Below are 25,585 nucleotides of genomic sequence, written 5' to 3' on the forward strand. Positions count from 1 at the left end.
ATAAAGAGACCCCCACCGCTGCAACGACAGCTTTCATTTTGCATTTTGTATTTGACTAAGGCGCGGTGTCCGCTACGCGCGGCACCTGGCAGGCTTGTCACGTGAAAGGCGCGCCCTCGCTGGAGCCGGGGCGTGCTGCCTGGCACCCTCGGTCACGTGAGCCCCCCCCCCCCTCCCCTCGGGCCCCTGGTTACGGGGGAAAGCGTCGCCAAGGAAGTGGAACGTCCGGGCGCCGCGAGGGGAGCAGCAGCGGTCCCTGCGTGTCCAGCCCCACGCGTGTGCAGGACACTACGCGTGTAGGTCCGAACAAAGCTGGCACCGGCACTCTTCCAACCCAGAGTGTGGAGGGGCGCCCGGGTAGTACTATCTGCCTTTTTAACGGGTGAGAGACTTCAGCATCCCCTTGCTGGGTGAAAGACAGCCTCTGTCGTTTTGCGATTTTTTCTCCCTCTCTCTCTATATATATTTAAAACATTTACGAGCCGAAATCGGAATCGCACGCAGTAGAACTGTAATAACCGGCCGGTCTTGGCGGATCTATGAAATACGAGCGCACACACGGCTCCAGCCGTGTCTGGGACGGGAGATCGACGGTGCCGCTCCTCACGGCGTGTCGGTCTCTTGTGCGGCTGTTCGTACGAGACTTGTATCCTTCCAGCTCATGCAAACCAGCTCAAATTCCGCTCCCTAATCGCGCCGTACAAATAACACAGTCCCGTATTTGAATAGCGCCATGCAAATGCGGGCAGGTTGAGTTTCCTCACACCCGTGCTGTTGGACGCGCCGTTTCTTCCTTGTAACTCTCGGCGGATTTTAGTCGTTTCCTTCATCTTCTTTTTTTTTTCTTTCGGGCGCGTAACAGATGAAGTCAAGCCTGAAGCCGGTCTCTCTTACAGCCACCCTCTTCCTCCTCTGCGCCCCCAGCGGCGGTATTGACTCTTTCCTGCTGTTACCGCCGCTTCTTTGGCGATGCTCTGGGGATGTTTGGTACATTCTCCGGAACACCGCAATCATGCCAAGCGAGCGGAGGCCGTTCGGTAGCTGCTGGGACTTTCCAGTGAGGCGCCAGCGCGAATCTGCGTATCTTGTTCCCTCCTCCCACCCCCCTTTGTGTAAAGAAGCGCCAGTTTCTGGAGACCAGCTGGGCGTCAGAGCGCAGGGTCAGGGTCATTTTCAAACAGCGCCCCTGGAGCAGCTGGGGTGAAGGGCCTTGCTCAGGGGCCCAACAGAGTAGGATTCCTCTGCCAGGCCGCGGGATTCGAACCGGCAACCTCCCAGCCAAAGACGCAGATCCTGAGCCACAGAGCCACCACACCCCCTCTCAATACCAACCATCCAGAGCCTGTAAGATACCGAGAGTCTCGGGACACACAGGGGCTGTCCCCATTAAAAGCTGCGAACTGAGGCTTTTCCTGCACAGGGGGTCAGGCCTGTAAATGGCAGCAGGGAGATCAGAGTCGCGCAGGCTCTGCTGGGGAGACACAGAGGAGACAGAGAGAGCGAGGCAGGGCCTCAGCTTATCCTACTGAGCCGTAATGCGGAGTAATAGGATTGACGTGCACCTGCTTCTGGGACGAGCAGGCACTCCGGGGTCCAGCCCCGAGAGTCGGGGGGGGTCGGATCCCCGCGGGTCAGAAATAACCGTTTCCTCTCTCCCTCCTCCCCCCACGCCGGCAGACCCAGGGGACCTGGCCGGGCCTCTCACTGCTCTCCGCCAGGCCCTTCCGGCGGTGGTGGTGGTGGGGGGGGTGGCGATGGCACCCGGAGGCAGGCCGTGACCCAGCGGACCGGCTGGGGTGGGGCGCCGGCGCAACCACGCATCCCGACTCCTGACCGGGCGTCCGCGGACATGGGGAAGCGGCAGAGCAAGGTCAGGCGACGGACATCGGCCTACAGGTAGGGGCCACCCCCCCGGGTGGGGCCGCCCCCCTCGAATTGCCCCCACGCCGTTATCTGTATTCCGAGATTCCGACAGGCACTTACTTTTGCCGGGGTTATGTAGATCGGACCGGATTTCTACCGTCATTTCCCCCGGCGGTCCCTCGGTGGGGGGGGTGCACATTGGTGGCGGTAGTGGGATTCCCCATGACCTGTAAAGGGCTTGGAGTGGAGTGTCCAGAAAAGCCCGATAGAAGTGCAAGCGATTATTATGACTGATCTAAGCGCGATAGAAGTGCAAGCGATTATTATGACTGATCTTTCGCCGGGTCGTTTTTGTTAACCCAAAGTGTGACCTTTGGGAACAGCAATTTTTGCCGGCTCTTCATCGGCTCATTTGGGCCGTTTTAATTCAGTGCGGGATGCCAGACACTAGACGTAATGATAAATAATAATTCATACGAGTCAGAAAGTGCTTGGCCGGTTTATGAAATCCAGTATTGCGCTATCCCAAGGAACAATACTACTGAACCGGCAGGCTTATCTGTAAATAGGACGAAGCACGCGCCCAGCGAGCTACTGCTGCAGAATGTAGATTTGCACATCAGCGTGTATCCCCAACATCTTCATTATTACCCCTGGTCTTCAGCTGATGTATCTAGAAAGGAGGCCCTGGTGGGTTTGTGTAAAAACCAGTCCAGACGTGGAAAAGCGCAGGATTGTAGTGAGGCACTGGTCACGCCCTGATGTACAGCAGCACCTAACCGATTCAAAGGTCCTGCTTTCAGGCTGTGAAAAAACGGACAGGATGACGTGATGGCAAGCAGGCAGAGGTGGGGGCCAGGCCCAGAAAAAAACAGCTTTAGATCAGTGAGGTGCCTCCTAGATTGAACCAGCTGTTCATCTGAATAAACGAGACCCTCTCCTCTGTAGCTGCACTTAGTTAAGATCAGATCACTTGATTGGCCCTATACAATTTCTCGCATTAGGAATTTGTCTTTTCGCAGACCCCAGCTTGCTCTCCCTGAGACACACAGACAGGGAGAGAAGCTGGGGGTCAGAGCGCAGGGTCAGCCATTTATATGGCGCCCCTGGAGCAGCTGGGGTGAAGGGCCTGGCTCAGGGGCCCAACGGAGTAGGATTCCTCCGCCGGCTGTGGGATTTGAACCGGCAACCTCCCAGCCACAGGCGCAGATCCTGAGCCACAGAGCCCCTGCTCCGCCTGTTTTCACCGCGCAGAAAGGGAATAATTGTGTCTCTGCAGGGCCGTGACGGGGGCGGAAGACAGCTCTCCCGGTGAGCAGGAGGTGCAGTACAGCGCCGCGCACAGCGGCGCCGTCAACTCAGTGGCGGCTTTGACCTCCGACCTCTGCGTATCTGGGGGAAGCGACAAGGTAACGGGGGGGGTGTATGGCGATTCTCCCTTGGTGGGTGGGTGGGGCACCCATCCTCAGCCTCCCTGTTAGAAGATGAGCCCCCTTTTCCTCTGTAAAGGGACACCGTGGAGCCTTGTGTGATGAGGCGTGTGTTCCCCCGAGCACCCACTTGGAAGATTTCTGCTGCCAGGGTGGAATCATCAACCTGCCTCCTTTAAAACGCGCTAGTAGGGAATATCACCTCAGCAACATTTCTCCGCTGAAAGAAAGTTTCTCTGCCCGGCTTCCTTCACAAGATCGGGCCTTGACGTCACGTCCGTTGTCACATGTTCTATACCGTTCGGCGTCGCGGGAAGCCGGAGCCTACCCGGCAAGCAGCTCATCGCCATCTCTTTCCTCCCAGGCTGTCGTAGTGTACAACTGGAGGTCGGGCCGGCTGTACCAGAGGCTTCAGGGCCATACGAGGGAGGTGACGAAGGTAGGTTCATCAGCTGCAGTCCCGAACAAACGCCCAGTATCGTCCGAAGCGGACGATCCTTGTCCCTGGTGGATCGGTGAACTCATAGTCCTTACAAGCCCCTATCTCTTTCTCTCCGTGTGGCTGAGCGTGGAGAAAAGAGGAGGTGATTTTCCCAACTTCCCGAGCTTCTCCTCTCCCCCCTGCCTTGCTCCGGGGGGGGGTGGCTGACCGCCCGCTGTCTGCGCAGGTGGGGTGCGTCTACAGCTCCGGGAGGGTCTTCAGCTCTTCCAGGGACAAGACCGTCCTCATGTGGGATCTGGACAGAGGGGACCAGCCGGTGGGGAGGTTCTGCGGGCACGACCTGGTGGTCAGCGGCCTGGCGGTCAGTCCAGGTGGGGACACTGCACACGCGCCGGTACGAGAGACGCCGCGCCGATACAGCCGCGCAGAAGCCGCGACCAGCAAACAAATAGCACTTTAGAAGAAAAGGCGTTCGGTTATGTTGGATCATTCTCCAATATGACACATAGCTTACTGTGAACTTACAGAGATCATTGTTGGGAACCAGTTATTAAAAGATAAAGGAAAACTCTGGTGAAAAAGTAATACAGGGAAAACAGGTCATGGGGGATCCCCTCCACCACCCCCACCAGTGTGTACCCCCACCTGGATGATGCGCCAGTCCGCTCCCCACACACCAGCTCTCAGTGGGGAGGAGAGCAGAGCGATGGAGCCAGTTCAGAGATGGGGGTTATTAGGAGGCCATGACTGGTAAAGGCCAGGGGGGAAATTTGGCCAGGACACCGGGGTAACACCCCTACTCTTTTCGAGAAACGCCCTGGGCTTTTTAATGACCACAAAGAGTCAGGACCTCGGTTTTACATCTCATCCAAAGCATGGCGCCTTTTTACAGTATCCCTGTCACTCTACTAGGGCATTAGGACCCATATAGACTCCAGGGTGAGCGCCCCCTACTGGTCCCACCAACAGCTCTTCCAGCATTATGTTTAATTCCATAAACGGACACTGACAGACTAGCTCTGCCAAAATGGACTGTTGTCAATAATTACACCGTCATGCCACTGTTAACGGAACCTACCACAGTCCCGTGCAAGACCGTGACCCAGCTTCAGTAAATTAAAAACAACCTGCGTGCTCCTCAAATTTGATCGCATCTTGAGGTGTAAAACAACGCTGTGATTTGTGTCTTCCCAGACGGCTCTCGGCTTTGCACGGGGTCCCGGGACAATTCCCTGTGCCTGTGGGACATCGAATCCGGGGAGATGCTGCTGAAAAACACCATTTCCAGAAACCTGGTAAGGGAGGCTGTGTGGTCAGTGGCCCACTGGCCCCCAGTCCCGTGCTGTGAGATGAGAGGCCCTTCCTGCTGGAAACCGCAGATCCCGAAGGAGAAAGGGAAATCTCAGAGGACGCATAACTGGCGATAAGCCAGTGAGATGATAATCATAGTAAAGAGAGAATCAGCACTGACGAGCGCATTTCAAACCACAACGAAAGTAAGATGCACACAGTAACTTGTTAAAACCTCCAATTTCCATCACAAAATAAGACAAAATTTCCAGGTGTGCGCCATGTTCTGCGATTCGGAACGAGGCGACCAAACTTCTCGTGCCAGGAAGCAGCCCTGTGCCATTGTAAACAAGCAGGCTCGTGAATCCAGCTCTTTTAATCCAATAGAACTATTGCTCTCGAGTTCGAGACAGTTTTGCCAACAAATACTACTCACTTGTTAACTCTGCCTGCAGATCACCTTGGAACATCTCTGCGGCCAGGCATCTGCTTTAAAACCTGTACTTATCCGCTCGTTACATCACAGCACATCAGTCAGTGCAGTGACTAGTGAGCAGGAAGGGCTGCCTCGCGTCGCAGTTTGTGCACAAGGTTAATGAATTTGTGTGTCATTTGAAATTTGGTAAAATGGTTCTAGACCGTCAATGATGTCAATGGATTTTGCTACCGAGATTTGAGAACCGGTCTGAGAAAGTGGGACTGCGGTTAATAAGCTGGAGGAACAAGAACACGTACAGAAGGTGGGTGACAAACGAGGGGAGGCCGGTAAACCGTTTGGGAGATGGAGATGGAGATACTGTGGCCCCCCTCCACTCTGGGCCTTCACACAGCCCTGCCCCTCTCTTTGCCCAGGTGACGCACCTGTGCTGGGTTCCTGGCGGCTCCTGCATCCTGCAGACGTCCGAGGACAAAACCATCAGGTGTGTAGCCCCCCCCGTGCACGAGTCCCCCCTCAACCCCCCCCCACCGTCATCACTGCTCCTGCCTCCCCGGTGGTGGTGGGGGCGTCCCGAGCAGTGCCACAGGGTCACTGAGGGCGCCCCGTTTTTTCTCGTCGCCCCCCCCCCTGCAGGCTGTGGGACAGCCGCTGCCTCGGGGTGGCCAGCGCCTTCCCCGCGAAGCAGCACATCCAGACGCACTGCGACGTGAGCCCGGACGCGCGGTACTGCCTGAGCTGCAGCAACGGATTCGGGGGACAGGGGTGCGAGGCCACGGTAAGGGGGCGAGGGGGCGCAGGGCGCCAGTCTCCGGCCAGGAGCTTCTCGCTTACGGCCCGAGTGTTGATTCCCGGATTCCCGGATTCCCATTCGGGAAGCGGATCAGAGGGCGGCACAGCACTGGGGCCCCCGGGTTCGACTCCTGACCTGGGGTGCTGGCTGTGTGGAGTTTGCATGGTCTCTCGCGGTTCGTGTGGGTTTCCCCTGTCCAAAGCCATGTGGCAAGGTTAACTGGCTTCTGGGAAAACCGGCCCGGGCGCGAGCGGACCCGTGCTTGTGTCCATCTGTGCCCTGGAAAATGGGACAGTGGGAGAGTGGATCAGAGATGGGATTGAAAACGGGCCGTGGGGGGAAACACTGGTTTGCAGAATGTAGGCCTGGAGCCAAGAGGAATAACCGGGTCCTTAGTACTGCTTGACGTGAGAAAGGCGTCATCCCGTTACGTGACACCACAGTGCGATTTCCCGTACTCTCACGGCAAGTTCCTGTCACTGCCAGGGACGCCTTGTTGCCTGGAACTGCATTGTTTAGGCAACTGTTCTTTCCCCGTTCCTGCTGAGAATTTGGTCAGCCTGTTAATCAATAATTTGCAGTCATTCGGCTCTTACCTTAAGGGCACAGTCCATGGATAAAGCCGTTATGCGAATACAGGTTTCAGCAGCAGAGAGAGAGAGCAGCTTTAATGCTGGAGTGCGCTCTCCCACAGCGAGGCTGAAACGGTTCATTTGTTTCGACGGGCTTTAGCACAGATCTTCAAAGGAATGGCGTGGCCGCCGTGTTCGTTGTGACCGATGCCAGGGGTTAGGCTTTTGGGAGGGTAGGAGACTTGCAAGAGCTTCGAAAGAAAACGGTCAAAACAAAACGCTGGAGTCAAAACTCTCCTTGTCCTCCTGCTGGCCCCTTCTATGCTGCATGAGCCGAGGCCCTCCCGAGGCAGAGTTAGCGTTGCCAGTTGCCAATAAGGCTGAATTCCAGGGTGTGGGTCTCTCTCGGGGGGAAGGGGTTGTGCTTTCGGAAGCTTCCCCTTAAAGATTGAGCACCCCCCTCACCCCCACCTGCCTTTCAGAAACGTTCAGTGACTCATTAATAATACTGATCTCTGTTAAGACGTTTGGCAGCGAACGTGCTGGTGTCGGAAAACAGCGGATGAAGGGATTAGTTGAAGTTCGAGGCAGGAGCTGCGTCGACATGTGGGGGCTGGGAGGAAGAGGGAGGAAGAGGGAAAGGTTATATCCCTGCTGAAAGGTGAACCAAAGCGACACGACCTGACGGGGGGCTCTGCAGCCGAAATGCAGTCTCTTTTCTGTTCCCTGCAGCAGGGAATAAGCCCTTCCCTGCTCCCGTGATCAGATGGGTCTGTTTGCTGCTGTCCCCTGTCCTTGCGTGCCGCTCGGGGGGTGGGGGTGCAGGGGGGGGGTCTCCCATGCTAACCCGGCCCTCCCGCGCGCCGTCTCGCTCTCTCGCCCCGTGTGCGGTGTAGCTGTGGGACCTGCGGCAGACGGGCGCCTGGGCCTGCGAGTACCGGGGCCACCTGCACAGCGCCTCCTGCTGCCTCTTCCTGCCGGCCCGCCCCGGCGAGCCCCCCGCCCTGGCCACCTCCTCCCACGACGGCTCCGTGAGGGTCTGGGACCAGAGCTCCGCAGGTAGGGGCCCCCGGGGCCGGCGTTCGGGGAGAGGGGTGGGTGGGGCGCGATTACGGGACGGGGACGGGCCCCACGGCAGGGTGCTACGGCGCAGATGCAGTGAGGATCCCAGAGCTGCACACTGGAGGTCTCTCGCCCTAATAAAGAGAGCCTGATCTCTCTTCATTTATTAGATCTCTCACACTTCGCTCCACGCTAAGAGTGAGAACACGACAGCCGGGTAACACGCCTGCCACTCACCCTCTCCTGTGTTAGACGCACCGAACGGCTTCAAAATTGTCCCTTATTCCCCCCCCCCAGATGAAAGGCATCTCTAAGGGTTCGGGGGAATATGAATCACCCGCTCGATCAGTCCGTTTTATCGTTAGACAGGGCCTTTCACCCCAGAGCATCCTCACAGCCAATAGTCGACCCCAGTCGTCTCCCTAGCAGCAGCGGTGGCCCACCAGCCCGAGCAGACACATGGAAACCACGCGGGGAAGGGCGTTTTAAAACCGAGAACAGTAGGGGCCTCTTTCCCCCAAGGGGGGTGGGGGGTGGGGGACTGGGACAAGACGCCAAACCCTGTTAATTGATTAATTATAATTGCCTACACTTCTAGAGCGCTTTTCTGGACACTCCTCTCAAAGCGCTTGACAGGTGATGGGGGATCCCACCGCCGCCACCAGTGTGCAGCCCCACCTGGATGATGCGCCAGTCCGCTCCTCCCACACACCAGCTCTCAGTGGGGAGGAGAGCAGAGTGATGGAGCCAGTTCAGAGAGGGGGGTTATTAGGAGGCCATGATTAGTTAAGGCCAGGGTAACACCCCTGCCCCGCTGTTGTCAAATCCGACATCCTGGCCTCTTCCGACAAACGGCCGGGTGAGATCCTCGGATAACTTCGCTGCCCACCACCACCCCCCCGCGAGGCTCGTCTCGCTCGCCGCCCCTGTCCCGCCGGCCGCGCGCAGGATAGTTTCTAGCAGCGTTTTCGCGAGGACCGGCCTGGGGCCTGACGGGCTTTCCCCTGCGCCTCCGCCCTCTTGCAGCCTGCCTGGCCGCGCTGCAGCTCGACGGCTCCGGCCCGCTGTCCTCGCTCGCCGCGGGCGACGCCGCCAGCCTGCTGTGCGCCGCCTTCAACACGGGCGTCCACCTGCTCCGCACGGAGCGCGGCGGACGGGGGGTCCAGCTGAGCGCCCAGGCCCGCTGGTGAAGTGCCCGCCTGCCCGCAGAGGCGACTTCCCCACCGGCGGCAAGAACACTGAAGCTGCGGCCAGCGGGGAATTCGAGAGGAAGGTCCGCGTGTGGCCAAGGCTGCACGCCTGGAGTATGGCGGGAGGGTTCGATCACCGGTACAGGGGAGCTGTAGTCCCAGTTTCTCAGACTGGTTATTAAATCCGTTACAAAATAGATTCCTGAACAGCATTGGGAAAAAAAGGCACCAATTTCAAATTAAGCATAAAATCGGGAACGTGGTGAAAGGCGCTGGCGGCGGCCATGTTCCCACAGACCCCTGCTCTTGCGGGCGAGAGCGAGAGTCCGCAAGAACCGGGACGGGAGGCGGGCCTTCCTGCTCACTAGTCCCCGCGCCGCCTGATGCACTGCGACGGCCCAGCGGAGGAGTACGGGCCGGGCCGCGGCCATCTCACAGCAGAAGCGGGGCCACCGCGATCTGCAGGCGGAGTGAACGAGGAGGAGGTGGTGGCAAAACCGGCTCGCAAGCCGAGAGGACTATTTCGATTGGGTTAAAAGAGCTGCATGCGCAAGCCTGCTTGTCGATAGTGTCGGGGGCTGCGAAACGCCACCGGGAGGTTTGTTGCCTCGATCGGAATCGCAGAACATGGCGCTGCGCAGACCTGGAAATTGAGGCTATTTTGTGATGGAAATGGGAGGTTTTACAAATTACTGTGTCCGTTTTACTTTCTTTGGGGTCTGAAATGCACTTCATCGATGCCGATTCCGTCTAACCCCGCAATATAAAAATAGGCCTGTAGTTCCCCTTGAAGGCGTGACAAGCCTGGCCTACCCCTTCCCTGCCTTCTTGAGAAACGGCGGTTTAGCGCCTTAGCGTAGGTGAGGAAAGTTAAGCTTACAGACAGGAAAAAAAAAAAAGTGAAGTTAAATAACGCAGGTAATCAGCTACATGCAAATAGATAATGCGATGGTGCTTCCTTTAGAAGTGGTCTAGATCTCAGGTTCATCTGGTAAATAAAAAGCAATTTCATAAGTAGATTGAATTTTACATTTTAAAGATGGTTAAAGATGGAGTCACCTCTAGGAAAACCGTACATTTTGTAGATTCCCATGTTTGTATGCTGAGGTTTAACTGCAAAGATCAATTAGTGTCTTGTTATCTGAATGCATGTTGAAGGCCACCTTTCTTAAATTAGAAATAATCTTCTGCCAAGCCATAAGCAGTCGTGCTAAGAAGGACAGTCTGGAACAACAGCCTGTATTTGCACTGTATACTCATAAACTCTGCAACTGCACTTTCAAACAGATTTTAAAGAAACATGGTCCAAATCTGCAAAATGTTGAATACAACACTAATTTATTTTAATAGGAGTAAAACAATAAAAACTAGCAATATGAAGAGCTGAAGACTTCCGATTCAGCATTTCTGAACTCTCTCTTGTAGGCCACAGGTGCTAAATACACCCACTGATTACCGAATCACTGTCTTTCCCAGCAAGAACCAGCAAATTAATTCAGTTCTTCATTTACTTTCCGCATATTGAACAGAGCAAAGACTAGTGATTTTAGTTTCTATCAGGTAATGTGCAATTAACTGTTTCCTCCCTGGTCACTCCAGGGGGTTTTCGTACTGCGAAATAATGAATTGTAAACACTTGAACAGAAAAGTCGTAACACTGCTGTGACACTGTGCTGTTGTGTATCTGTTTTGCTTTTTTGGAATAAACACTAATGAAGTTTTTAGCAGTACCAACCTTGCAGCTTTCTCCTTTGTATACAGCAAACCTGTTCTGCAGAGAGCAGATCTTTATCAGTGTTATTTGGTGTCCAGCATGGAAATAGACCTCTGTAAAAAAAATGTCTTTATTTCTGTGACTTGAGCATTGGTTCCTAAAAAAGTGTGTGTGCACGCTCATAAGCTCCGGGCTGATCTGGTTCAGTGTGCATCTGAGTTTGGGAAAAGAAAAAAAGTAAATACACATTTTACACTCCAGTGCACTTGCAGACATCGTTCAGAGTGTTTCAAGGCAAGACCCGCTCATCAAAGCCCCTGCCCTTCCAGAGTTAATAATAATAATAATAATAATTGCTTACACTTATATAGCACTTTTCTGCACACTCCACTCAAAGCGCTTTACAGGTAATGGGGAATCCCACTACCGCCACCAGTGTGCAGCCCCACCTGGATGATGCACCAGTCCGCTCCCCACACACCAGCTCTCAGTGGGGAGGAGAGCAGAGTGATGGAGCCAGTTCAGAGATGGGGATTATTAGGAGGCCATGATTGGTAAAGACCAGGGGGAAATCTGGCCAGGACACTGGGGTTATAACCCCTCTCTTTTCAAGAAACACCCTGGGATTTTTAATGACCACAGAGAGTCAGGACCTCGGTTTTACGTCTCATCCGAAGGAGGGCGCCTGTTTTACAGTATAGTGTCCCCATCACTATACTGGGGCAGTAGGACCCACATGGACCGCAGGGTGAGCGCCCCCTGCTGGCCCCACTAACACCTCTTCCAGCAGCAGCCTCAGTTTTTCCCAGGAGGTCTCCCATCCAGGTACGGACCAGGCTCACACCTGCTGAGCTCCAGTGGGGCTGCCAGTGGCGAGTTGCAGAGCGATATGGCTGCTAGCTAGTGACCAAGGGCTCCTGCTTGCGATCTCTGCAGCAGCTCAGAAGTGATTAAGGAGAGCAGAAGACAGATCGAGGTCGAGGCTGCAGGGATGATATTGGGTGCAGGGTTAGGCAGGATGAAGAGGGCAAAAACGCAGGAGCGTCAGTGGCTACTCACCGCATTAATTTTTGACTTAAAGCTGGACCCGTCTCCTGTAGCTCTCAAAGACTGGAGGATTCAACTATATTTCGGCCTCAGGAAATGGAATTGTCTGAGAGTGTCCCATCAAGGGGTGACAGGGAAAACTCCAAGGAAGGTCCCAGATGGACAATGTTAATGACCCTCTTCGCTCCAAGTTATAAAAGGGCAATTGAGCACAACCTTGTTCTCCCAGAAAAATCGCAAAATCAGGCCCCACCTTTCCCAGCCCTTTTTAACCAAGGCCTGCATCTGAATACAGTTCAGAAAATGTTTGCTAGAGCTTTGGTTCTTTGGTCTCTTTCCCCCCCCTCTATTTTCGGGAAATCACAAAATCGATGAGCGAGACGGACGCTCCAGACTAGTTTTTCCTCTCTATCCAGATCCGGATGGACAGACGGGGAAAATCTACCCCTCTTCGTCATCGATGGGTGTCACACGTGGCCCTGTGGTGCCAAGCGCCTGCAGTTCTCATTTCACACTGACCTGCCAGGACTGGAAAGCAGTGGTTTGATGCAGATTCCCAGCCTGTGGCTTCCCCCACCCCCACCTCCTCTGCCCCCTAGTCATACAAGCACCAACGTGCCCTCACACGCCCCCCCCGGTCAGCTCCGCACACAATGGCCAGGCCGAGACTCACGCCCTCCCTGCCTGTGTTTGATGCTCCCTGGAGCCTGGAGACCAGCAGCACCCCGGGCAACACAGGGGACACGTGCCAACGACGTTTCTGACACTTTTGAAAGGCAGTGTTGTAGGACCTTGCCCGTCTTGATCAACACCAGCCCGCTGAACATTTTGGGAAAAAAAGTTCAGACCTCACAAGACACAGTCCTCCCCTCACAAGATAAGAAGCATTCATAAGCATTAAGATCAAATTTATTGGATTCTTATAAGATCTAATTAATAGGAATTAGATCCTGCTTCAAAATCCACATGGATCATGAGACAAAAGTATTTTGAACCATCATTAACAACACAAAAGACCTCATTCCGGAAATGATGTTGTAATAGCTTCATTGATTCACTCATATTTTGAAAACCTGTCTGAAAAATCTTTTCGTACAGAAAAAAAGTGAAACATTGGGATGACAATGACGTTTCCAAAGCACATGACACATTACGTGTGTGTCTCGAATACATGTCAATCTATTTGAGAGACGTCACACGGCCTTTTGGACAAACCGAACTATTTTGTGCAAAAGATGGTAGTTTATAGTGCATTTTATTCTTTCAGCCCTTGTAGAATCTAATACACCACTCCATAACAGTCTTGAATGCAGTGGACTAATTATTGCTTTTCTTTAAACCAAATTGAAAATATCAGCACGGATTTCTTCTCAAGCCCTGCTTTCATTGTGCCGGTTTGATTTCCAGAGTAAAACAAGCCGACTCCCTGCGTCACAAACCTTCACAAGCCGTTGCAAACTAAACAGCGACTGTGCACCCCTCCAGAACCAAAACAGACCAGGCTGCCGTTCACAAAATTGTAGAAATTGAACAGATTTAGACGCTGGAGGAGATGGTTTCTCTCGATCGTTACACATTAGGAAAGCACCTGGGCAGAGCGGTGGCCCTGTGGCTCAGGATCTGCGCCTGTGGCTGGGAGGTTGCCGGTTCAAATCCCACAGCCGGCAGAGGAATCCTACTCCGTTGGGCCCCTGAGCCAGGCCCTTCACCCCAGCTGCTCCAGGGGCGCCGTATAAATGGCTGACCCTGCGCTCTGACCCCCAGCTTCTCTCCCCGTCTGTGTGTCTCATGGAGAGCAAGCTGGGGTCTGCGAAAAGACAAATTTCCAATGCAAGAAATTGTATAGGGCCAATAAAGTGATCTGATCTTCTCTCACAATCTTAACTGCTATGCAACCGGCTCGAGCAGTACCAAAGCATTTTTCCCCAAATAAAACACGCTCTTGAAGGGTGTGCTCAAATTCTTACCACCACAATACAGAATTTCAGATCTGAAATCTGCTCAGACAGAGATCCGGCTTCGTGCTCTCAGCAGTGAGGTGTACTGCTGACCGAATGTCCTTAAACAGCTTCTTGTGCAATAAAGGTCAGATTTTTTTGGCAAAAAAAAAAACTCAGTTTCCTGCAAACGTGGGACCACTTCTGAAGCAGTCTGGTCCAGTGCAAATTTGCCACGTTTTGTTTCCTCTCTCTCAAAACTCTCCGATTATACTGTAAATGGGAAACATTAGCAGAGAGACACTTATTCCTGTAATAGCACCGGGTTGCAACAAAACCTGCTTTTCTCGGTAGCACACACGCTGGATGGGACTCCAGTCCATCGCCGGGCACACACAAGCACTCGGAGACGCCTTAAACCCAGTCAGACTGTCTGTGCAGGGTGGAGGAAGCCAGAGAACCAGGATACAACACATGCAAGCCTGGGGAACATGCAGACTCCGTACAGAAGGAGCCCCAGTCCAGAGTGATGAAAACCGTACATTTAGCTTTTTCCCCACCCAAATTTATAGTCTGTCCCTTGTTTGAGCTGAACTTTCATAGTGGTGTACTTCCTCTCGCCATATTGGGAGCAAATTGTGCTCTGGGTCCTTGGATCCTGTATATCTTCAATCTACAAGGAGAACCGGAGCAGTGTTCTTAAAACGGGACACAGCCCACAGTTCCATCCCATCAAGTTATTGCACACAGTTACTCGATTTTGCTGTGGTAGTTCCATTACTCTGTACAAAGCCTCTCTCTGCTTGAGCACGATTTACCACCCTTCTCAAGCCTTTGAAAATTGTCCAATCAAAGCTGCGATTAACAGCAGTATGGGTCGTTCTTAATGTCCCCGTTACCCAAAGTGCACTATTGCCATGTGCAATAAAAACAGGTTCGTTTTCTCAAGGAAAAAAAAATAATCACCTTGCAATATCCAAAGCCTGAAGTAACCTAGGGAAGAGAAATGTCAAAGAAAAGCTGGGGCACAAACGACCTTTTGAAAATATGCCAAAGCATCCGTTACAAAAATCATCTCTACGTCAACTTTTAAAGCTGCAAACAAATTTCAACTTTACACCTATTTCAGACCCGTCTCGCCCTAAATATGTTAGCAGTGTTTTTGAAATGTAGAATCAATCCGACTTCCAATGCATTTCAATATGATGAAAAAAAGACTTAACTCGGTCAATAAAACCCAGCTTTCTTGACAGATTTCTCCTTCACGCGTTCACAGAGCCCTGCCGGTTTCAAAACCAGGAACCTGGGGAGACGGATCGAGACACAACACCCGTCACACGCCTGAGCAGACACCAACACACCCATGTCCGGTCGCAGGGCTCGGTGCAGGTGCATGGCCAGACGCAGATGCTTGTGCTGAAGGTTGATGGTTTATACCCCTGTTGGGGTGGGGAAGTCCTGTCAGGGGAAAAAAAAACAAAAAAAACAGTTTTTGGTGGTGCCGATTTCGAGGGGGCGGGGGCTCTCGTTCAGGGGATGCGCTGTGTGACGTAGATGGGGAAGAAGATGGTGCAGAAGAGGGCGACGAAGCAGACCGCGACCAGCAGCAGCAGGCACCAGAAGCTGTGGCACAGGTCCTGGCAGGCCAGCGGTCTGCGGTGGGCCCTGACCGTCACCAGGTTGACCGCCTGACCCGGAGCTGGATGGCCAAGGGGGCTCCCGGTCAGCTGGACCTTGACCAGCACGTCCTGGCCGGGACCCGGCGCCAGCGACCCCGGGTTGTAAGCCGGCTGGGGTTTCCAGTAGCAGAGCTGCGACCTCTCCAGCCAGACCCGCTGCAGGTTCCCTCTCTGGTCTGGGGGCAGCAGGGCCACCACCTCCATGTTGGGGGGCAGGCAGGGGACGCCCCCGAGGGGGAGAGGGACGGGGGCCCGACAGAGGGGGCACTGAAAGCTCTGGAAGGGCTTGAGGTAGAGGCACATCTGGGCCAGGCACTGCAGGCAGAAGGTGTGGGCGCAGGGGGGCAACAGCAGGGGCGTCCTGAAGGCGTTGTCGTAGGGGGCGAAACAGATGGGGCACTCGGGCGCAGGGGACGAGGCGTCGGCCCCTGGAAACGCAGCGCCCCCTGCAGGGAGGGGGCTGGAAACGGCAGCCAGGCCTGCTTGGAACTCCATCTCGAGAGGGCCGAACTCCTTAGGTCCCCCAGAGAAGGACGCCGTCTTGCTCCCCAGAGGCAGGAGTGGAAAGAGCCGAGGTGGTGGTGGAGGCAGCCGGAGGACTCCGAGCAAGGCTGCAACACGGTTGCGCACGGCCCCCGATCCACGCTGCAAACCGCTTATTGCAGTCTAACGGACAGCCATCTGCAAGCCAGCAACCTGCAGGACCAGTAGGGGCAGCCACTCCGCAGCAGGCAGTTTGCAAATTCCCGCTCGGCGAGCTCCTCCACAGCACCGCGCACGAAAGCTCCAGCCAGCTTTTTGTGCAGCCCCGCGGCGATCTCGACTGTAGTTTACCTCGCGGCCCTCGGACCTGCGGCCGGGCTGGCGTTGCGGCCGAGGACGCACCTCTGTCGAGTCCGAGCAGGGGGCTTCTCCCCCCCCCCAGAAAACAAATAAGGTACTGGGTGCTGATCTTGGCGGAGCTGTCAAAACGATGCCAAATGGAGGGGGAAAAAAAAACAAAAACGGAAGGGGTTTTTCGCCAGGTAGCCGAATAAGGGATCAGAACTCCCAAAAAAAGTCCACGTTGTCTTTCCGTCCCGGAGCGCGGGAAAAAAAAAAAAAACCCTTTTTGTCGTCACTCAGCTGGGACACAGGCAGCCCCCTCCACCCTCCTCTTCCCCCTGGGAGCCAGTCTAGGGCTCCCCGGACTCCAGTGGCGGCAGGCCCTCTGCCTGGAGATGCACACACGTCGGGCGGCTCGCCGGCCCCCCCCCCCTCCTCCTCGGGTCTCTGGGAACGTCAGCGGGAAAGCTCCCTCTCTCCCAGCAGCATTGCCGCGCACAGGGGCTCAGAGCGGAGACCTGCCGTGTTGTGGCAGCACAGGCGGCGGAGCCTGGGGTAACTAGGCTACAGCCACAACAAAGCAGAGCTCCGAGCCTTCAGGGCTCCAACGCGGGCCTGCCAAACCGCCGCGGCCCGCCCAGCCCGCCAGGGCAGCCCCAGCTGGAGGGGGTCGCCTGCCTTCTGGAACAAAAACAAAGTCGCTAACTTTAATCTGGCAGCAGCGCGAGTTGGGCCACTAACAGACTCGGGAAGAAGGCGCTGGGTGTCGCACTCATCCTTTATTAATGCGTTCCAATAAAAAAAACCCAATGAATTATAAATGGGGCGGTTTTCAACCCTGGAACGTAAAGCACTCATGATTTCGTTTCCTTCCCTTAACCCTCCTGCTTCCGGGGAACGTCTCCTTCCACCTTTGCCTCCTCTTGTGAAATGCGATGATTGTTGTTTTTGGAAAAAACAAAACAAACACTACCCCCCGACACAAGTCAACCATTACTAAAGTTGCATTAAACGTGCCGGGAGGGGTCTGGGAGAAGCCACAGTCCGGTTGAGTGAGGAGAGGTTGGTTTTCCTGTCCCTTCACGGACGCGGCTGAGGCTAGCGAGAAGAGGAGGTGCTGGCGTTGAGGGGCGATCAGGGGAGATGGGCAGGAGGGTCAGGGGCCGGAGGCCGGCCTCCCGTGACCCCTCCCTCCAGACCCTGAGCAAATTCCCTTCCTGGCCCGGGGGCAGCTGGGACATCATCTCCGTATTGGGTGGGAGGCTCGGGGGCCCCCCCAGGGGGTAAGGGGACCAGGGTCCGGCAGATGGGACACTGGAGGCTCTGGGAGGGCTTGAGAAAGACGCACATCTGGGCCAGGCACTGCAGGCGGGGACGGAAGAGTTGATTTAGAAGTCCAAGGAAGCCACCCGGGCGTCAGTTACACACTGCGCCTGAGTGCCGTGCAACAGCTCCGCCGTCGCAAGCTGAAGGACAAGAGCATTGTGCCGCGGTAGACAAGCCGGAGTTCCCGATTAAACCTGCTCATCGAGATCAGGCGTTCGGGCTGTGAATAATCAGTCGGCTTGAGAAAATCACTATCACTTCTGGGCTGAAATCAATTTACTCCATTTCTGGAAGTAATCGACTTAGATTGTGAAAATACCACATTATGACATTTTCACACTGTTCACCAAATTTAAGAATACAGAATTTCCTTCTAAGCACTGATGCTTTTGCAGAAACAGAAACTGCTGCTGCTAACTCAGGCAATGGAAAGTCCCCACTCAACAGCTGTCAAGAAACAAATCTCAGATTCTCGTCTTGCAGGCCTGGGCTGGACCTCTCGCTGTATGATAACAGCTCCACTGTTGTCCCAGCTACTCCAGCCGTCTCTGTTTTCTTGTTCTCCTACCCCTCTTGGCAACTTCGTGTTGGGTAAACAGCTGCCTGCAAACAGCACAGCTCCCTCCCAGCCCTGGTATCTTCTCGGCTCCAGCCAGAAACGCACCTTCCCATTCCTGCTGGCTGTCACTTACTGGAGCGGAGAAAGTCAGCCTTGCTTTTAGAACGGACGATTTCTCCACTGCCCCTGTCCCTTCTCACGAAGGGGAGCCCCGTCTGCTGGGAGAACTCCCTGTATCCAAGCCCAGAAAACCTCAACACCCCCCTTCAATGCACAGAACAATCTAGAGCAACCAGCCCCCAACTCGATTGATGAATTGTGATTGATGAATTCCAACCGCCTTCACAAGTACAGCGCTCTGCTCACCAGTAGCTCAAAACCGAGCGCTTTGCCAATTTCATGCCAAAGGGCATGACCTTCGAGCCAGTGTCCAAGCTACCCCCTGCAGGTCTACATTAATTCTTCACCAGATTCAGCATCAAGCACACTTTGCACATTTCTCCAGGATTCACAATATATATTTATTCCACAGCCGTATTGCACAAGAAGTCACGCATTTTGAAATTCCTTGCAGTTATTGCTTCAGTATTTGTATAACAGCTCCCATATAAACAGAAAACACAGATTTCCAGTTAGTAAGCTCATTCCACTTTACGGTTTATCCCGTATATTGATTTTCTGGGCAATGCTATTGAGTTTTAGTAATAACCAGCAAATAGCAAAGCAAAATAATGAGATCCCTGGAACCGTCACACTTGTGACAGTATTTTCTTGGTGGAATTTTTGGCTTCCGGGACATAAAATGTGGGATTCTTGTTTCTGTCGGTTGTTGAAGTTGCATCCGAGCCGACTCCACGCCAGGCTCACTTCAGTGGGTCAGTCAGACCCTCGTTAAGAAGGAGCAGATGTGCAATTCAAATCAAGAGCTGGAGTGGGGGGGAAAAACATCCCCCCCCTCTGATGGGGGCCGGGTCGGGGAGGAGAGAGGGACAAGACCGCTCCTACAGCAGCGGCAGGCGGAAGAGGGCGAGATCAGGGTCCGGCCTTCCCATGATCTTCCATTGCAAACTCCACGTGGGGCGACGAGAACTCCCCAGGAAAACCACTTCCCAACTGGATCGTTTCTGCGCCGCGGCGGAGAAGAGACGGCGCGATCTCCGAAGAAACCCCTGGAGTTTCCTTGACATCCAGCGTTGGGTCACAAAAAAAAAGACATCACAGCTCCTGGGCCTCGGGCAGAAAGCCACAGTATGACCGACTCGTTTGTGCGGCTCTGTGCCGTGATCTTGCAGGCGGTAGCCCGTTGTGCAACGCACATGTGGGGTCCAGCACTGCTGGAGGGTTGGAGGCGGGGGGTTCATTCCCATGTCTCTCGTCTGCTTCGTGCTCCAGAATCCAGGATGAGCCGTGGCCCAAGCGGGCTCCTCTCGTTCATATCCTCGCTCGTGTTGCCGTGCCCGGCCGTCACAGACGCCCCGTTTATCAACCACCCCCCACTGTGAGCTCACGCCGGCAGTTCCCCCACTCGTCTCCAAGGGCCCCGCCTCACCCAGCGCGAGGAGCACAATGACCATCTTTCTCTTCCTCATTTGACTATTCTGTCGCCGTTTCCTTATTTTATCCCAGAATTCAAATGAGGCCCGCAGAGTGAGCGAGCGAGCGAGCGACAGCAGGGACCGAGAGGGAGAAGGAGCGGGGTTGCAGAAGCTGGTAGCAGAGGGCTCCTGCAGGCACTGGCCGGAGGAGCAGTACGTCCCACGGGCACTGACCGGTAGACTCACCTGGCTCCGTGCCAGAGAGAGCGTCCAGCAAGTCCGACTACCGCCCCCACCACAGACACGGCAGAGCTTCTCCAGCGCCAAGCCAGGGGCAGCGTCTGTGGGCACACGCAGGTCAGGTGAGTCTTTTTGGATGCGAAAGAGATTACCAGCCTCGGACCAGCCCTGCCGATACTCCTGCGACATCTCTCTGCCTTAGAGCCTGAAGAGTTTGCCATTTGATCGGGTGCTTCACCCGACTGAAACTGCGAAGTATGGACAGGCACGTTTGCAGTGAAGTTGTTGTTGATGACGAAGATGATGATAGCACCATTATAGGGGTATCTGTGTGAAAGCGTGGCACAGAGAGAGGAGGTGCAAAAGAAAAATCTCTTGGGTCCAAGTTGGTATTAACAATGGTCTAAGTCAGCTAAAGTTCTTTCTTCTGAAATCAGCTTTATGCCAAGCAAATGTCTTTTCAAAATTCAAATTTTCCATAACACAATTCAAATTTTCCATAACACCCAGGCTCTTAAGCTCAGCGGTTTCAAGCATGCAGTTCAGCACAGACTGGACTGCCAAGCTGAACACCTACTTCCTAGCCACCTGTAACAGGAAGTACAGTAATGCAGCTGTAGAACTTCTCTTTCGGTCTTTCAGCACAGGAGAGTGAAACCCCAAACCGAAGAGGAAGAAAATGAAAACCGATCATTCCTCGCCCCTGACATGCGCTGAACGGTCTTCAGAGACCTCTAAGTATACTGTCCACAATTCTGACCACCACAACACAAAAAACACATTGTGCCACTACAGAATTAGTTCAGAACAGAGCAACCAGATCTATTTCCAAGCTTAAAACAGACATCTGTTACTGACAGAGCCCTGAATGTCTTGAACAGAGAAGATAAGAAATAAGATCACTTTATTGGCCCTATACAATTTCTTGCATTAGGAATTAGTCTTTTCGCAGACCCCAGCTTGCTCTCCATGAGACACACAGATCAAGACGAGCTGATCCAAATATTCAAAATCCTCACAGGTGCCGACAATGAGAACCCAGTAAACTACTTCAGAACGAACAGGGAAACGCAAGGGGAAACGACATGGAGGCATATTTAAAACGAGAAGAACCGGAGACACGTCTGTACGGGGCTGTGGGAGTCGGGGACAAGACGCCCACAGTGTCAAGAAGCGGCTCTTTGAGATCCTGGGATAAATTAGTTACCAAGTACAAGATGAGCCAGGGTGGGGTAGTATCACTGCCCGGGGATATGCCTGTGACCCGTCTTATCTTAAGAGTTGTAAAATCGCAGAGGGAGGCCCTGTTGTTTCCAAGAGAGTTTTCTCTCACTACATTGCCCAGGCCAGTTTGTTGCTGCGGGCTGGTGTGACGTGTCAGGGTGAACACTGTTTTTCTTCTGCCCTGGAAAATGCAAATGAGCACAAAGCATTCTGCACTGATCTGGTTTTCTCTTTCACCTGGCAGCCACGCTGCAACACTGACATTTAAAACACCTCACACCCTCTCTCCCTCTGGGGACAGTTTAACAGTTTAGTGCAAAGCGGAAACTGGCGTTCGGTTTTAAAGTGATAATATAAGGAATATGCCTTTGGATAGAGCTCTTTTCACCCCCGATGGTTCCAGCAGCCCCACTGCACAACAGATCAGGGGGAGGACCAAGAACCTGCCTTTCCAATTTAATTAAGAGAGAATGTGCGATTTAGGTTTTACATTCGGCATAACTGGGATCTAGCCTTAATCACGCTTGGCTAGGCCCAGAGTTGCTTTTCTTGCATCTTCAGCATCAAACCTCCACTGAAAACAAGGTGCGCCCAGTACACAATCTGCATTTCGCTTTGCTTGGTATCCTGATGGCGGCAAGCCTTCCAGAAACTCTGAACAATTGCGCCAGCTTCGTCACCCTTCACCTCTCTCCTTTCCTAATCTCCCGCCTTTCTCTTCCCATTTCCGGTTGAGCGTCTAACCCACCGCGCCTACGGCCCCAGCCAGTTTCGTCTCTGCTGTAGCTTGGGCCTAGAGAGCTACAGAGAAAGGTTCCCGCCCCTTCGTTTGGAGTCCCACTAGTTGGTGCTGGCCCTCAACCGTTTCCCTCCCAAACTTAGTCGATATTCCTAAGAGTGCAGCTCAGAATACATTCTTATCCACTACGCGTAGCTAACGTCAGAAAGCAGCAGCTCTTTTCCGTTGTCTGCATCAGGCTACTATTCTGGACTGCCGTTTTGCTTGACTGCCAAGTGATGGTTCTCTTCCCGTTTCTGTTTCACGCTGCAGTGACTGGAAGAGCAATATCTTCTGCTGCCTACCACAGACTTCCAGAGCTGTCTTTAGCTGTACTAGCATCTACCCAGGTGGAAATGTTCTCCATTTCCTTTTATCCAGATAGCTTCAAGGACTGTTGTGCACTGGGTAACATATGCATTAATACTGGTTTTAGAGTTTTATCATGTTATTTTAGAAACAATATAATACAGGTATTATTGTATTATATAGACTATTGTTCTTTTACACTGTGTGGCAATTTATTTCCCGACTGTCATGTTACTCTGGAACACAATGGGCTACAGTGAACAACACTGATGTGCCCTCACCAATCTTTTTTTCCATTTTCTCAATCCCTGAAACCTGAGCTCGTAAGCATGACAAAGCAACCAAACAGCACAGGATATTGTTACTTAACTGTTCCATTTCCCTGTTAACGTTAATATTCCCAGTCCTACACGCTACAATCCGAGATTTAGCTGTACCCGATTTCACAATGACACACGAGAGAAGCATTCTTCCATCACAAGGCAAGGACAGGGAAAAACCAAGAATATCTCATGTGAATTTACCCTGAAAAACAGGAAGGGATAAGCTAATAAACTTGGAGGGGGTTTTCCTGGTCTAGGGAACCATGGGAGCTCAGATGGCAAGGGCGTCTAGCTCCTGACCAGAAGGTCCTGGGTTCAATCCCAGGTAGGGGTAAGTGATGTAGCTCCAATTCCTTCCAGACAACTCCCAGGTCCACAACCTGCTTTCCAACTGAGTACCGGAGGTTAATCCTTCCAGGGGTAATAGGCTGGCCGGAGCGTGATACTAACCACATCACCTCCACCTCCAGTGTCAGATGGTTGAGAAAAAATGGTGGCCCTAGTCCCCCATGGGCCCTGATGGCCTGAAAAGAGACCTTCCAGGTCTAGCTGGTTTGCTCACAGGGTAGAAACCTGGAAGAACTTAAAACAAAACGGAGAGGGGCCGATGGGTTTGCCAACTCTCCCGGGCCCGGAGCTGAGCTACGTAGGTTCGGAGAACGGTTCTAATTGTGTTGTTCTGCAGGTCGGTCCAGCACCATGACAAACGTGGACAGCGACCGATGATCCGCTGAGGTCCAACCCCCATCCCAGCCCCAACGGGACACAGGGGTCAGCATGGAGCCGGAGCGCGAGCCACAGTTCTGGGGGGGCCCGGGCGAGGTCTCCCCCGACCTCGAGTGCGCCATCTGCTTCAGCCAGTTCAACAACGTCTTCCGCACCCCCAAGATGCTGCAGTGCCAGCACACCTTCTGCCTGGAGTGCCTGGCGCGCATGAACGTCAAGTCCTCCCAGCCGGACACCATCCGGTGCCCCCTGTGCCGGGGGCTGACCCCGCTGCCCAACCTGGGGCTGCCCAAGCTGGACAACAACCCCGCCATCCTCTCCTACCTCCCCGAGGCCATGCAGCGCGTCTACAGCATCCGCTTCAACCGGAACAAGGGGCGGCTGCTGGTGAAGAGGCCCACCGAGGTCCACGGCCTGCCCCCGCTCTGTACCGTCAGCCAGTCTCTGGACGTGGGGCTGCCCAGCGACCACGCCGCCAGGGGCCAGAGCCAGGGCAACGCCCTGATGCACATGTCCAGCAAGCCCCTCTGCCGCGCCTTCATCATGGTGTCGGTGGTGCTGTCGATGGTGCTGCTCACCTGCACCATCATCTTCATCATCAGCAGGAAGTAAGAGGTGGCCGCCGCAGCCCTGCGGGGAGACGGTGGGGGGGGGCAGGTTCCCCACGGGCTGCACCGCGGCACAAAGCACATTTCTTTGCAAAAGTAGGCCAAGAGAAGAGTGTAATCGGGACGACTTCGGAGGTGGCTGGCCTTAGCGCCATGGAGCAACGGAATGCCCTCTTCTCCCCGACCGGTTTACCGGGCGACTGGCATTTCGAGGACAGGAAAGCGAGACCTGATTTTCCTAACGACTTCCCACAGCTGGGCTGGGTTTTGACAACTCTTTAGAGCTCAGCTTAGAAATTCGAGGAAGAAACGCCTTTAACCCTTAATTGACGGTGAACGTACTGAATTGCCTGAAGACTGAAGAGCCGACAACTGTCTGTTTTACCTCGTATGTGGAGACGCATTAAGAATGCAACACCAATACAGAGTACTGGTTTTTACCACCCATCGGATGGGTTTTTAGTAAATGTACATGGGAGAGCAGGTGGCTCACCTGAGAGATCATCGTAAGGCTCCGACTTAAATATACTTCTGTATAATAACTTCATATGGAATAAGTTATCTACGTTATTACTTAAAGGAACGGATTTAACATACAAGGGCACTTCTGGAAGAAATTCTTAAAACAATGATTAAGACAGGAAAAAATATGCGGCAAGATATTGTGTAAATATAGAATACAAAAGAGGAAAGAAATATTCTATGCACTGTTTATATAAATTTACATACATATACAAAGCACGGAATACATCGCATGCAGTTCTGTGCATCCATCACAAGCCCCATGTTGCGGCTTATCTGCATCGTCTGGCACATCACGTTGGTTTTGGAGGGGGAAGTTTCTCTTTGAACCTCAACTGTAGTGCTACACTAATAAAACATTCTTCCCCCAAAAAAAATCCTTGAACTGAAATACCCCCACCACACAGGCATGTTGTAGAATATATGCAGCACCTTGTAGAAGTCTTCAGACCTTTCCTGTGGGATCCCATTTAGTGAAATTCACAAAACGATGCGTACACCTTGTTTTCCAAAACATACATGTTTTACTCCATTAGACTTAGGCCTGCCACAGCAAAGGGTTTGAATTCTTGTGCGATCGTGACCCTTCAATTGTCGGATCATAGGGTCTAATGATAATTTCACTGCATTCATTTTTGTGTGTGAAGTTGTGTGAACAGCCGGGATTATTAAAAAGAAGGATATGGATCTCAAGAGGACTGAACCGAAGCCCAGGGAGGCTGTGCCAAAGGTGTCATTAACCCATACAACGAGCACACTAGCGCATTGTATTCAACACTATTCAAGCATCAGATCTCACAATAGACCGGTTCTCTAGCCTAGATCATTCTGGCCCAAACACGAATTCACAAAGAACGCCTACCTGTTCTCTATCCATTCTTCTGCTGATAGCCTTCACAGGCATTCATTACCTTTGGAACAGCGAGATACCCCTGTCCCAGCTCACAGGTGGAGGGGTGGGAGGTTGTTCCTCTCAAGAGCCTCCAACCCCGTCAGACGCAAATCGCAACGTCTTCCCAAGCGGAACAGCAGGCCCCGCTTAGTGCGTCTGACAATTCGAGAACTGGACACTAGAGGGCGACATTGCTGCAGGTTTCACAGGGCAGGGACAGAAACGGGCTTCGCTCCAGTCTCGGGGCCGGAGAGACGCGCTCT

At 53.4% G+C, this 25,585-nt stretch overlaps 3 protein-coding genes across 7 annotated transcripts in view; 2 read left to right on the forward strand and 1 right to left on the reverse strand.

Moving 5' to 3' along the window:
* wdr31 (WD repeat domain 31) lies at nucleotides 1–20,032 on the forward strand. 4 transcript variants are annotated; one of them, XM_069183200.1, is made up of 10 exons: nucleotides 1–382; nucleotides 1,678–1,896; nucleotides 3,143–3,272; nucleotides 3,658–3,732; nucleotides 3,962–4,106; nucleotides 4,930–5,030; nucleotides 5,878–5,945; nucleotides 6,098–6,239; nucleotides 7,723–7,885; nucleotides 9,375–10,808. In XM_069183200.1, the coding sequence occupies exons 2-10, from the start codon at nucleotides 1,850–1,852 to the stop codon at nucleotides 9,743–9,745; spliced, it is 1,242 nt and encodes a 413-aa protein (XP_069039301.1). In that variant the 5' UTR covers nucleotides 1–382; nucleotides 1,678–1,849; the 3' UTR covers nucleotides 9,746–10,808. The 4 variants fall into 4 exon arrangements, with proteins under 4 accessions (XP_069039301.1, XP_069039304.1, XP_069039305.1 ...); XM_069183203.1 differs by lacking the exon at nucleotides 9,375–10,808 and adding an exon at nucleotides 8,487–8,896; XM_069183204.1 differs by lacking the exon at nucleotides 9,375–10,808 and adding an exon at nucleotides 19,792–20,032 and having other exon boundaries at nucleotides 2–382.
* LOC138224944 (RING finger protein 223-like) overlaps nucleotides 12,870–25,585 on the reverse strand; it is a 26,923-nt gene continuing 14,207 nt past the window's right edge. For both annotated transcript variants that reach the window (XM_069183205.1, XM_069183206.1), the window contains one exon: nucleotides 12,870–16,961. In XM_069183205.1, the coding sequence (XP_069039306.1) occupies nucleotides 15,306–15,950 (645 nt within the window). In that variant the 5' untranslated portion in view covers nucleotides 15,951–16,961 and the 3' untranslated portion in view covers nucleotides 12,870–15,305. The remainder of the gene's footprint in view (nucleotides 16,962–25,585) is intronic.
* LOC102697187 (RING finger protein 225) lies at nucleotides 19,989–24,353 on the forward strand. Its single transcript, XM_069183207.1, has 2 exons — nucleotides 19,989–20,062; nucleotides 23,260–24,353. Exon 2 carries the CDS (start codon nucleotides 23,352–23,354, stop codon nucleotides 23,910–23,912), a length of 561 nt encoding a protein of 186 aa, XP_069039308.1. The 5' UTR covers nucleotides 19,989–20,062; nucleotides 23,260–23,351; the 3' UTR covers nucleotides 23,913–24,353.

Source organism: Lepisosteus oculatus, chromosome 24 (genome assembly GCF_040954835.1).
Source record: "Lepisosteus oculatus isolate fLepOcu1 chromosome 24, fLepOcu1.hap2, whole genome shotgun sequence".
In the NCBI taxonomy this organism is placed as follows: domain Eukaryota; kingdom Metazoa; phylum Chordata; class Actinopteri; order Semionotiformes; family Lepisosteidae; genus Lepisosteus; species Lepisosteus oculatus.

What these genes read in the sequence shown, in the direction of transcription:
- wdr31 (XM_069183200.1), top strand. Translation starts at nt 1,850, where the DNA reads ATGGGGAAGCGGCAGAGCAAGGTCAGGCGACGGACATCGGCCTACAG. An exon ending in ACACCATTTCCAGAAACCTG is followed by an intron (nt 5,031 to 5,877) that starts GTAAGGGAGGCT and finishes CTCTTTGCCCAG; the next exon opens with GTGACGCACCTGTGCTGGGT. An exon ending in CTGGGACCAGAGCTCCGCAG is followed by an intron (nt 7,886 to 9,374) that starts GTAGGGGCCCCC and finishes ATGTTCCCACAG; the next exon opens with ACCCCTGCTCTTGCGGGCGA.
- LOC102697187 (XM_069183207.1), top strand. Translation starts at nt 23,352, where the DNA reads ATGGAGCCGGAGCGCGAGCCACAGTTCTGGGGGGGCCCGGGCGAGGTC.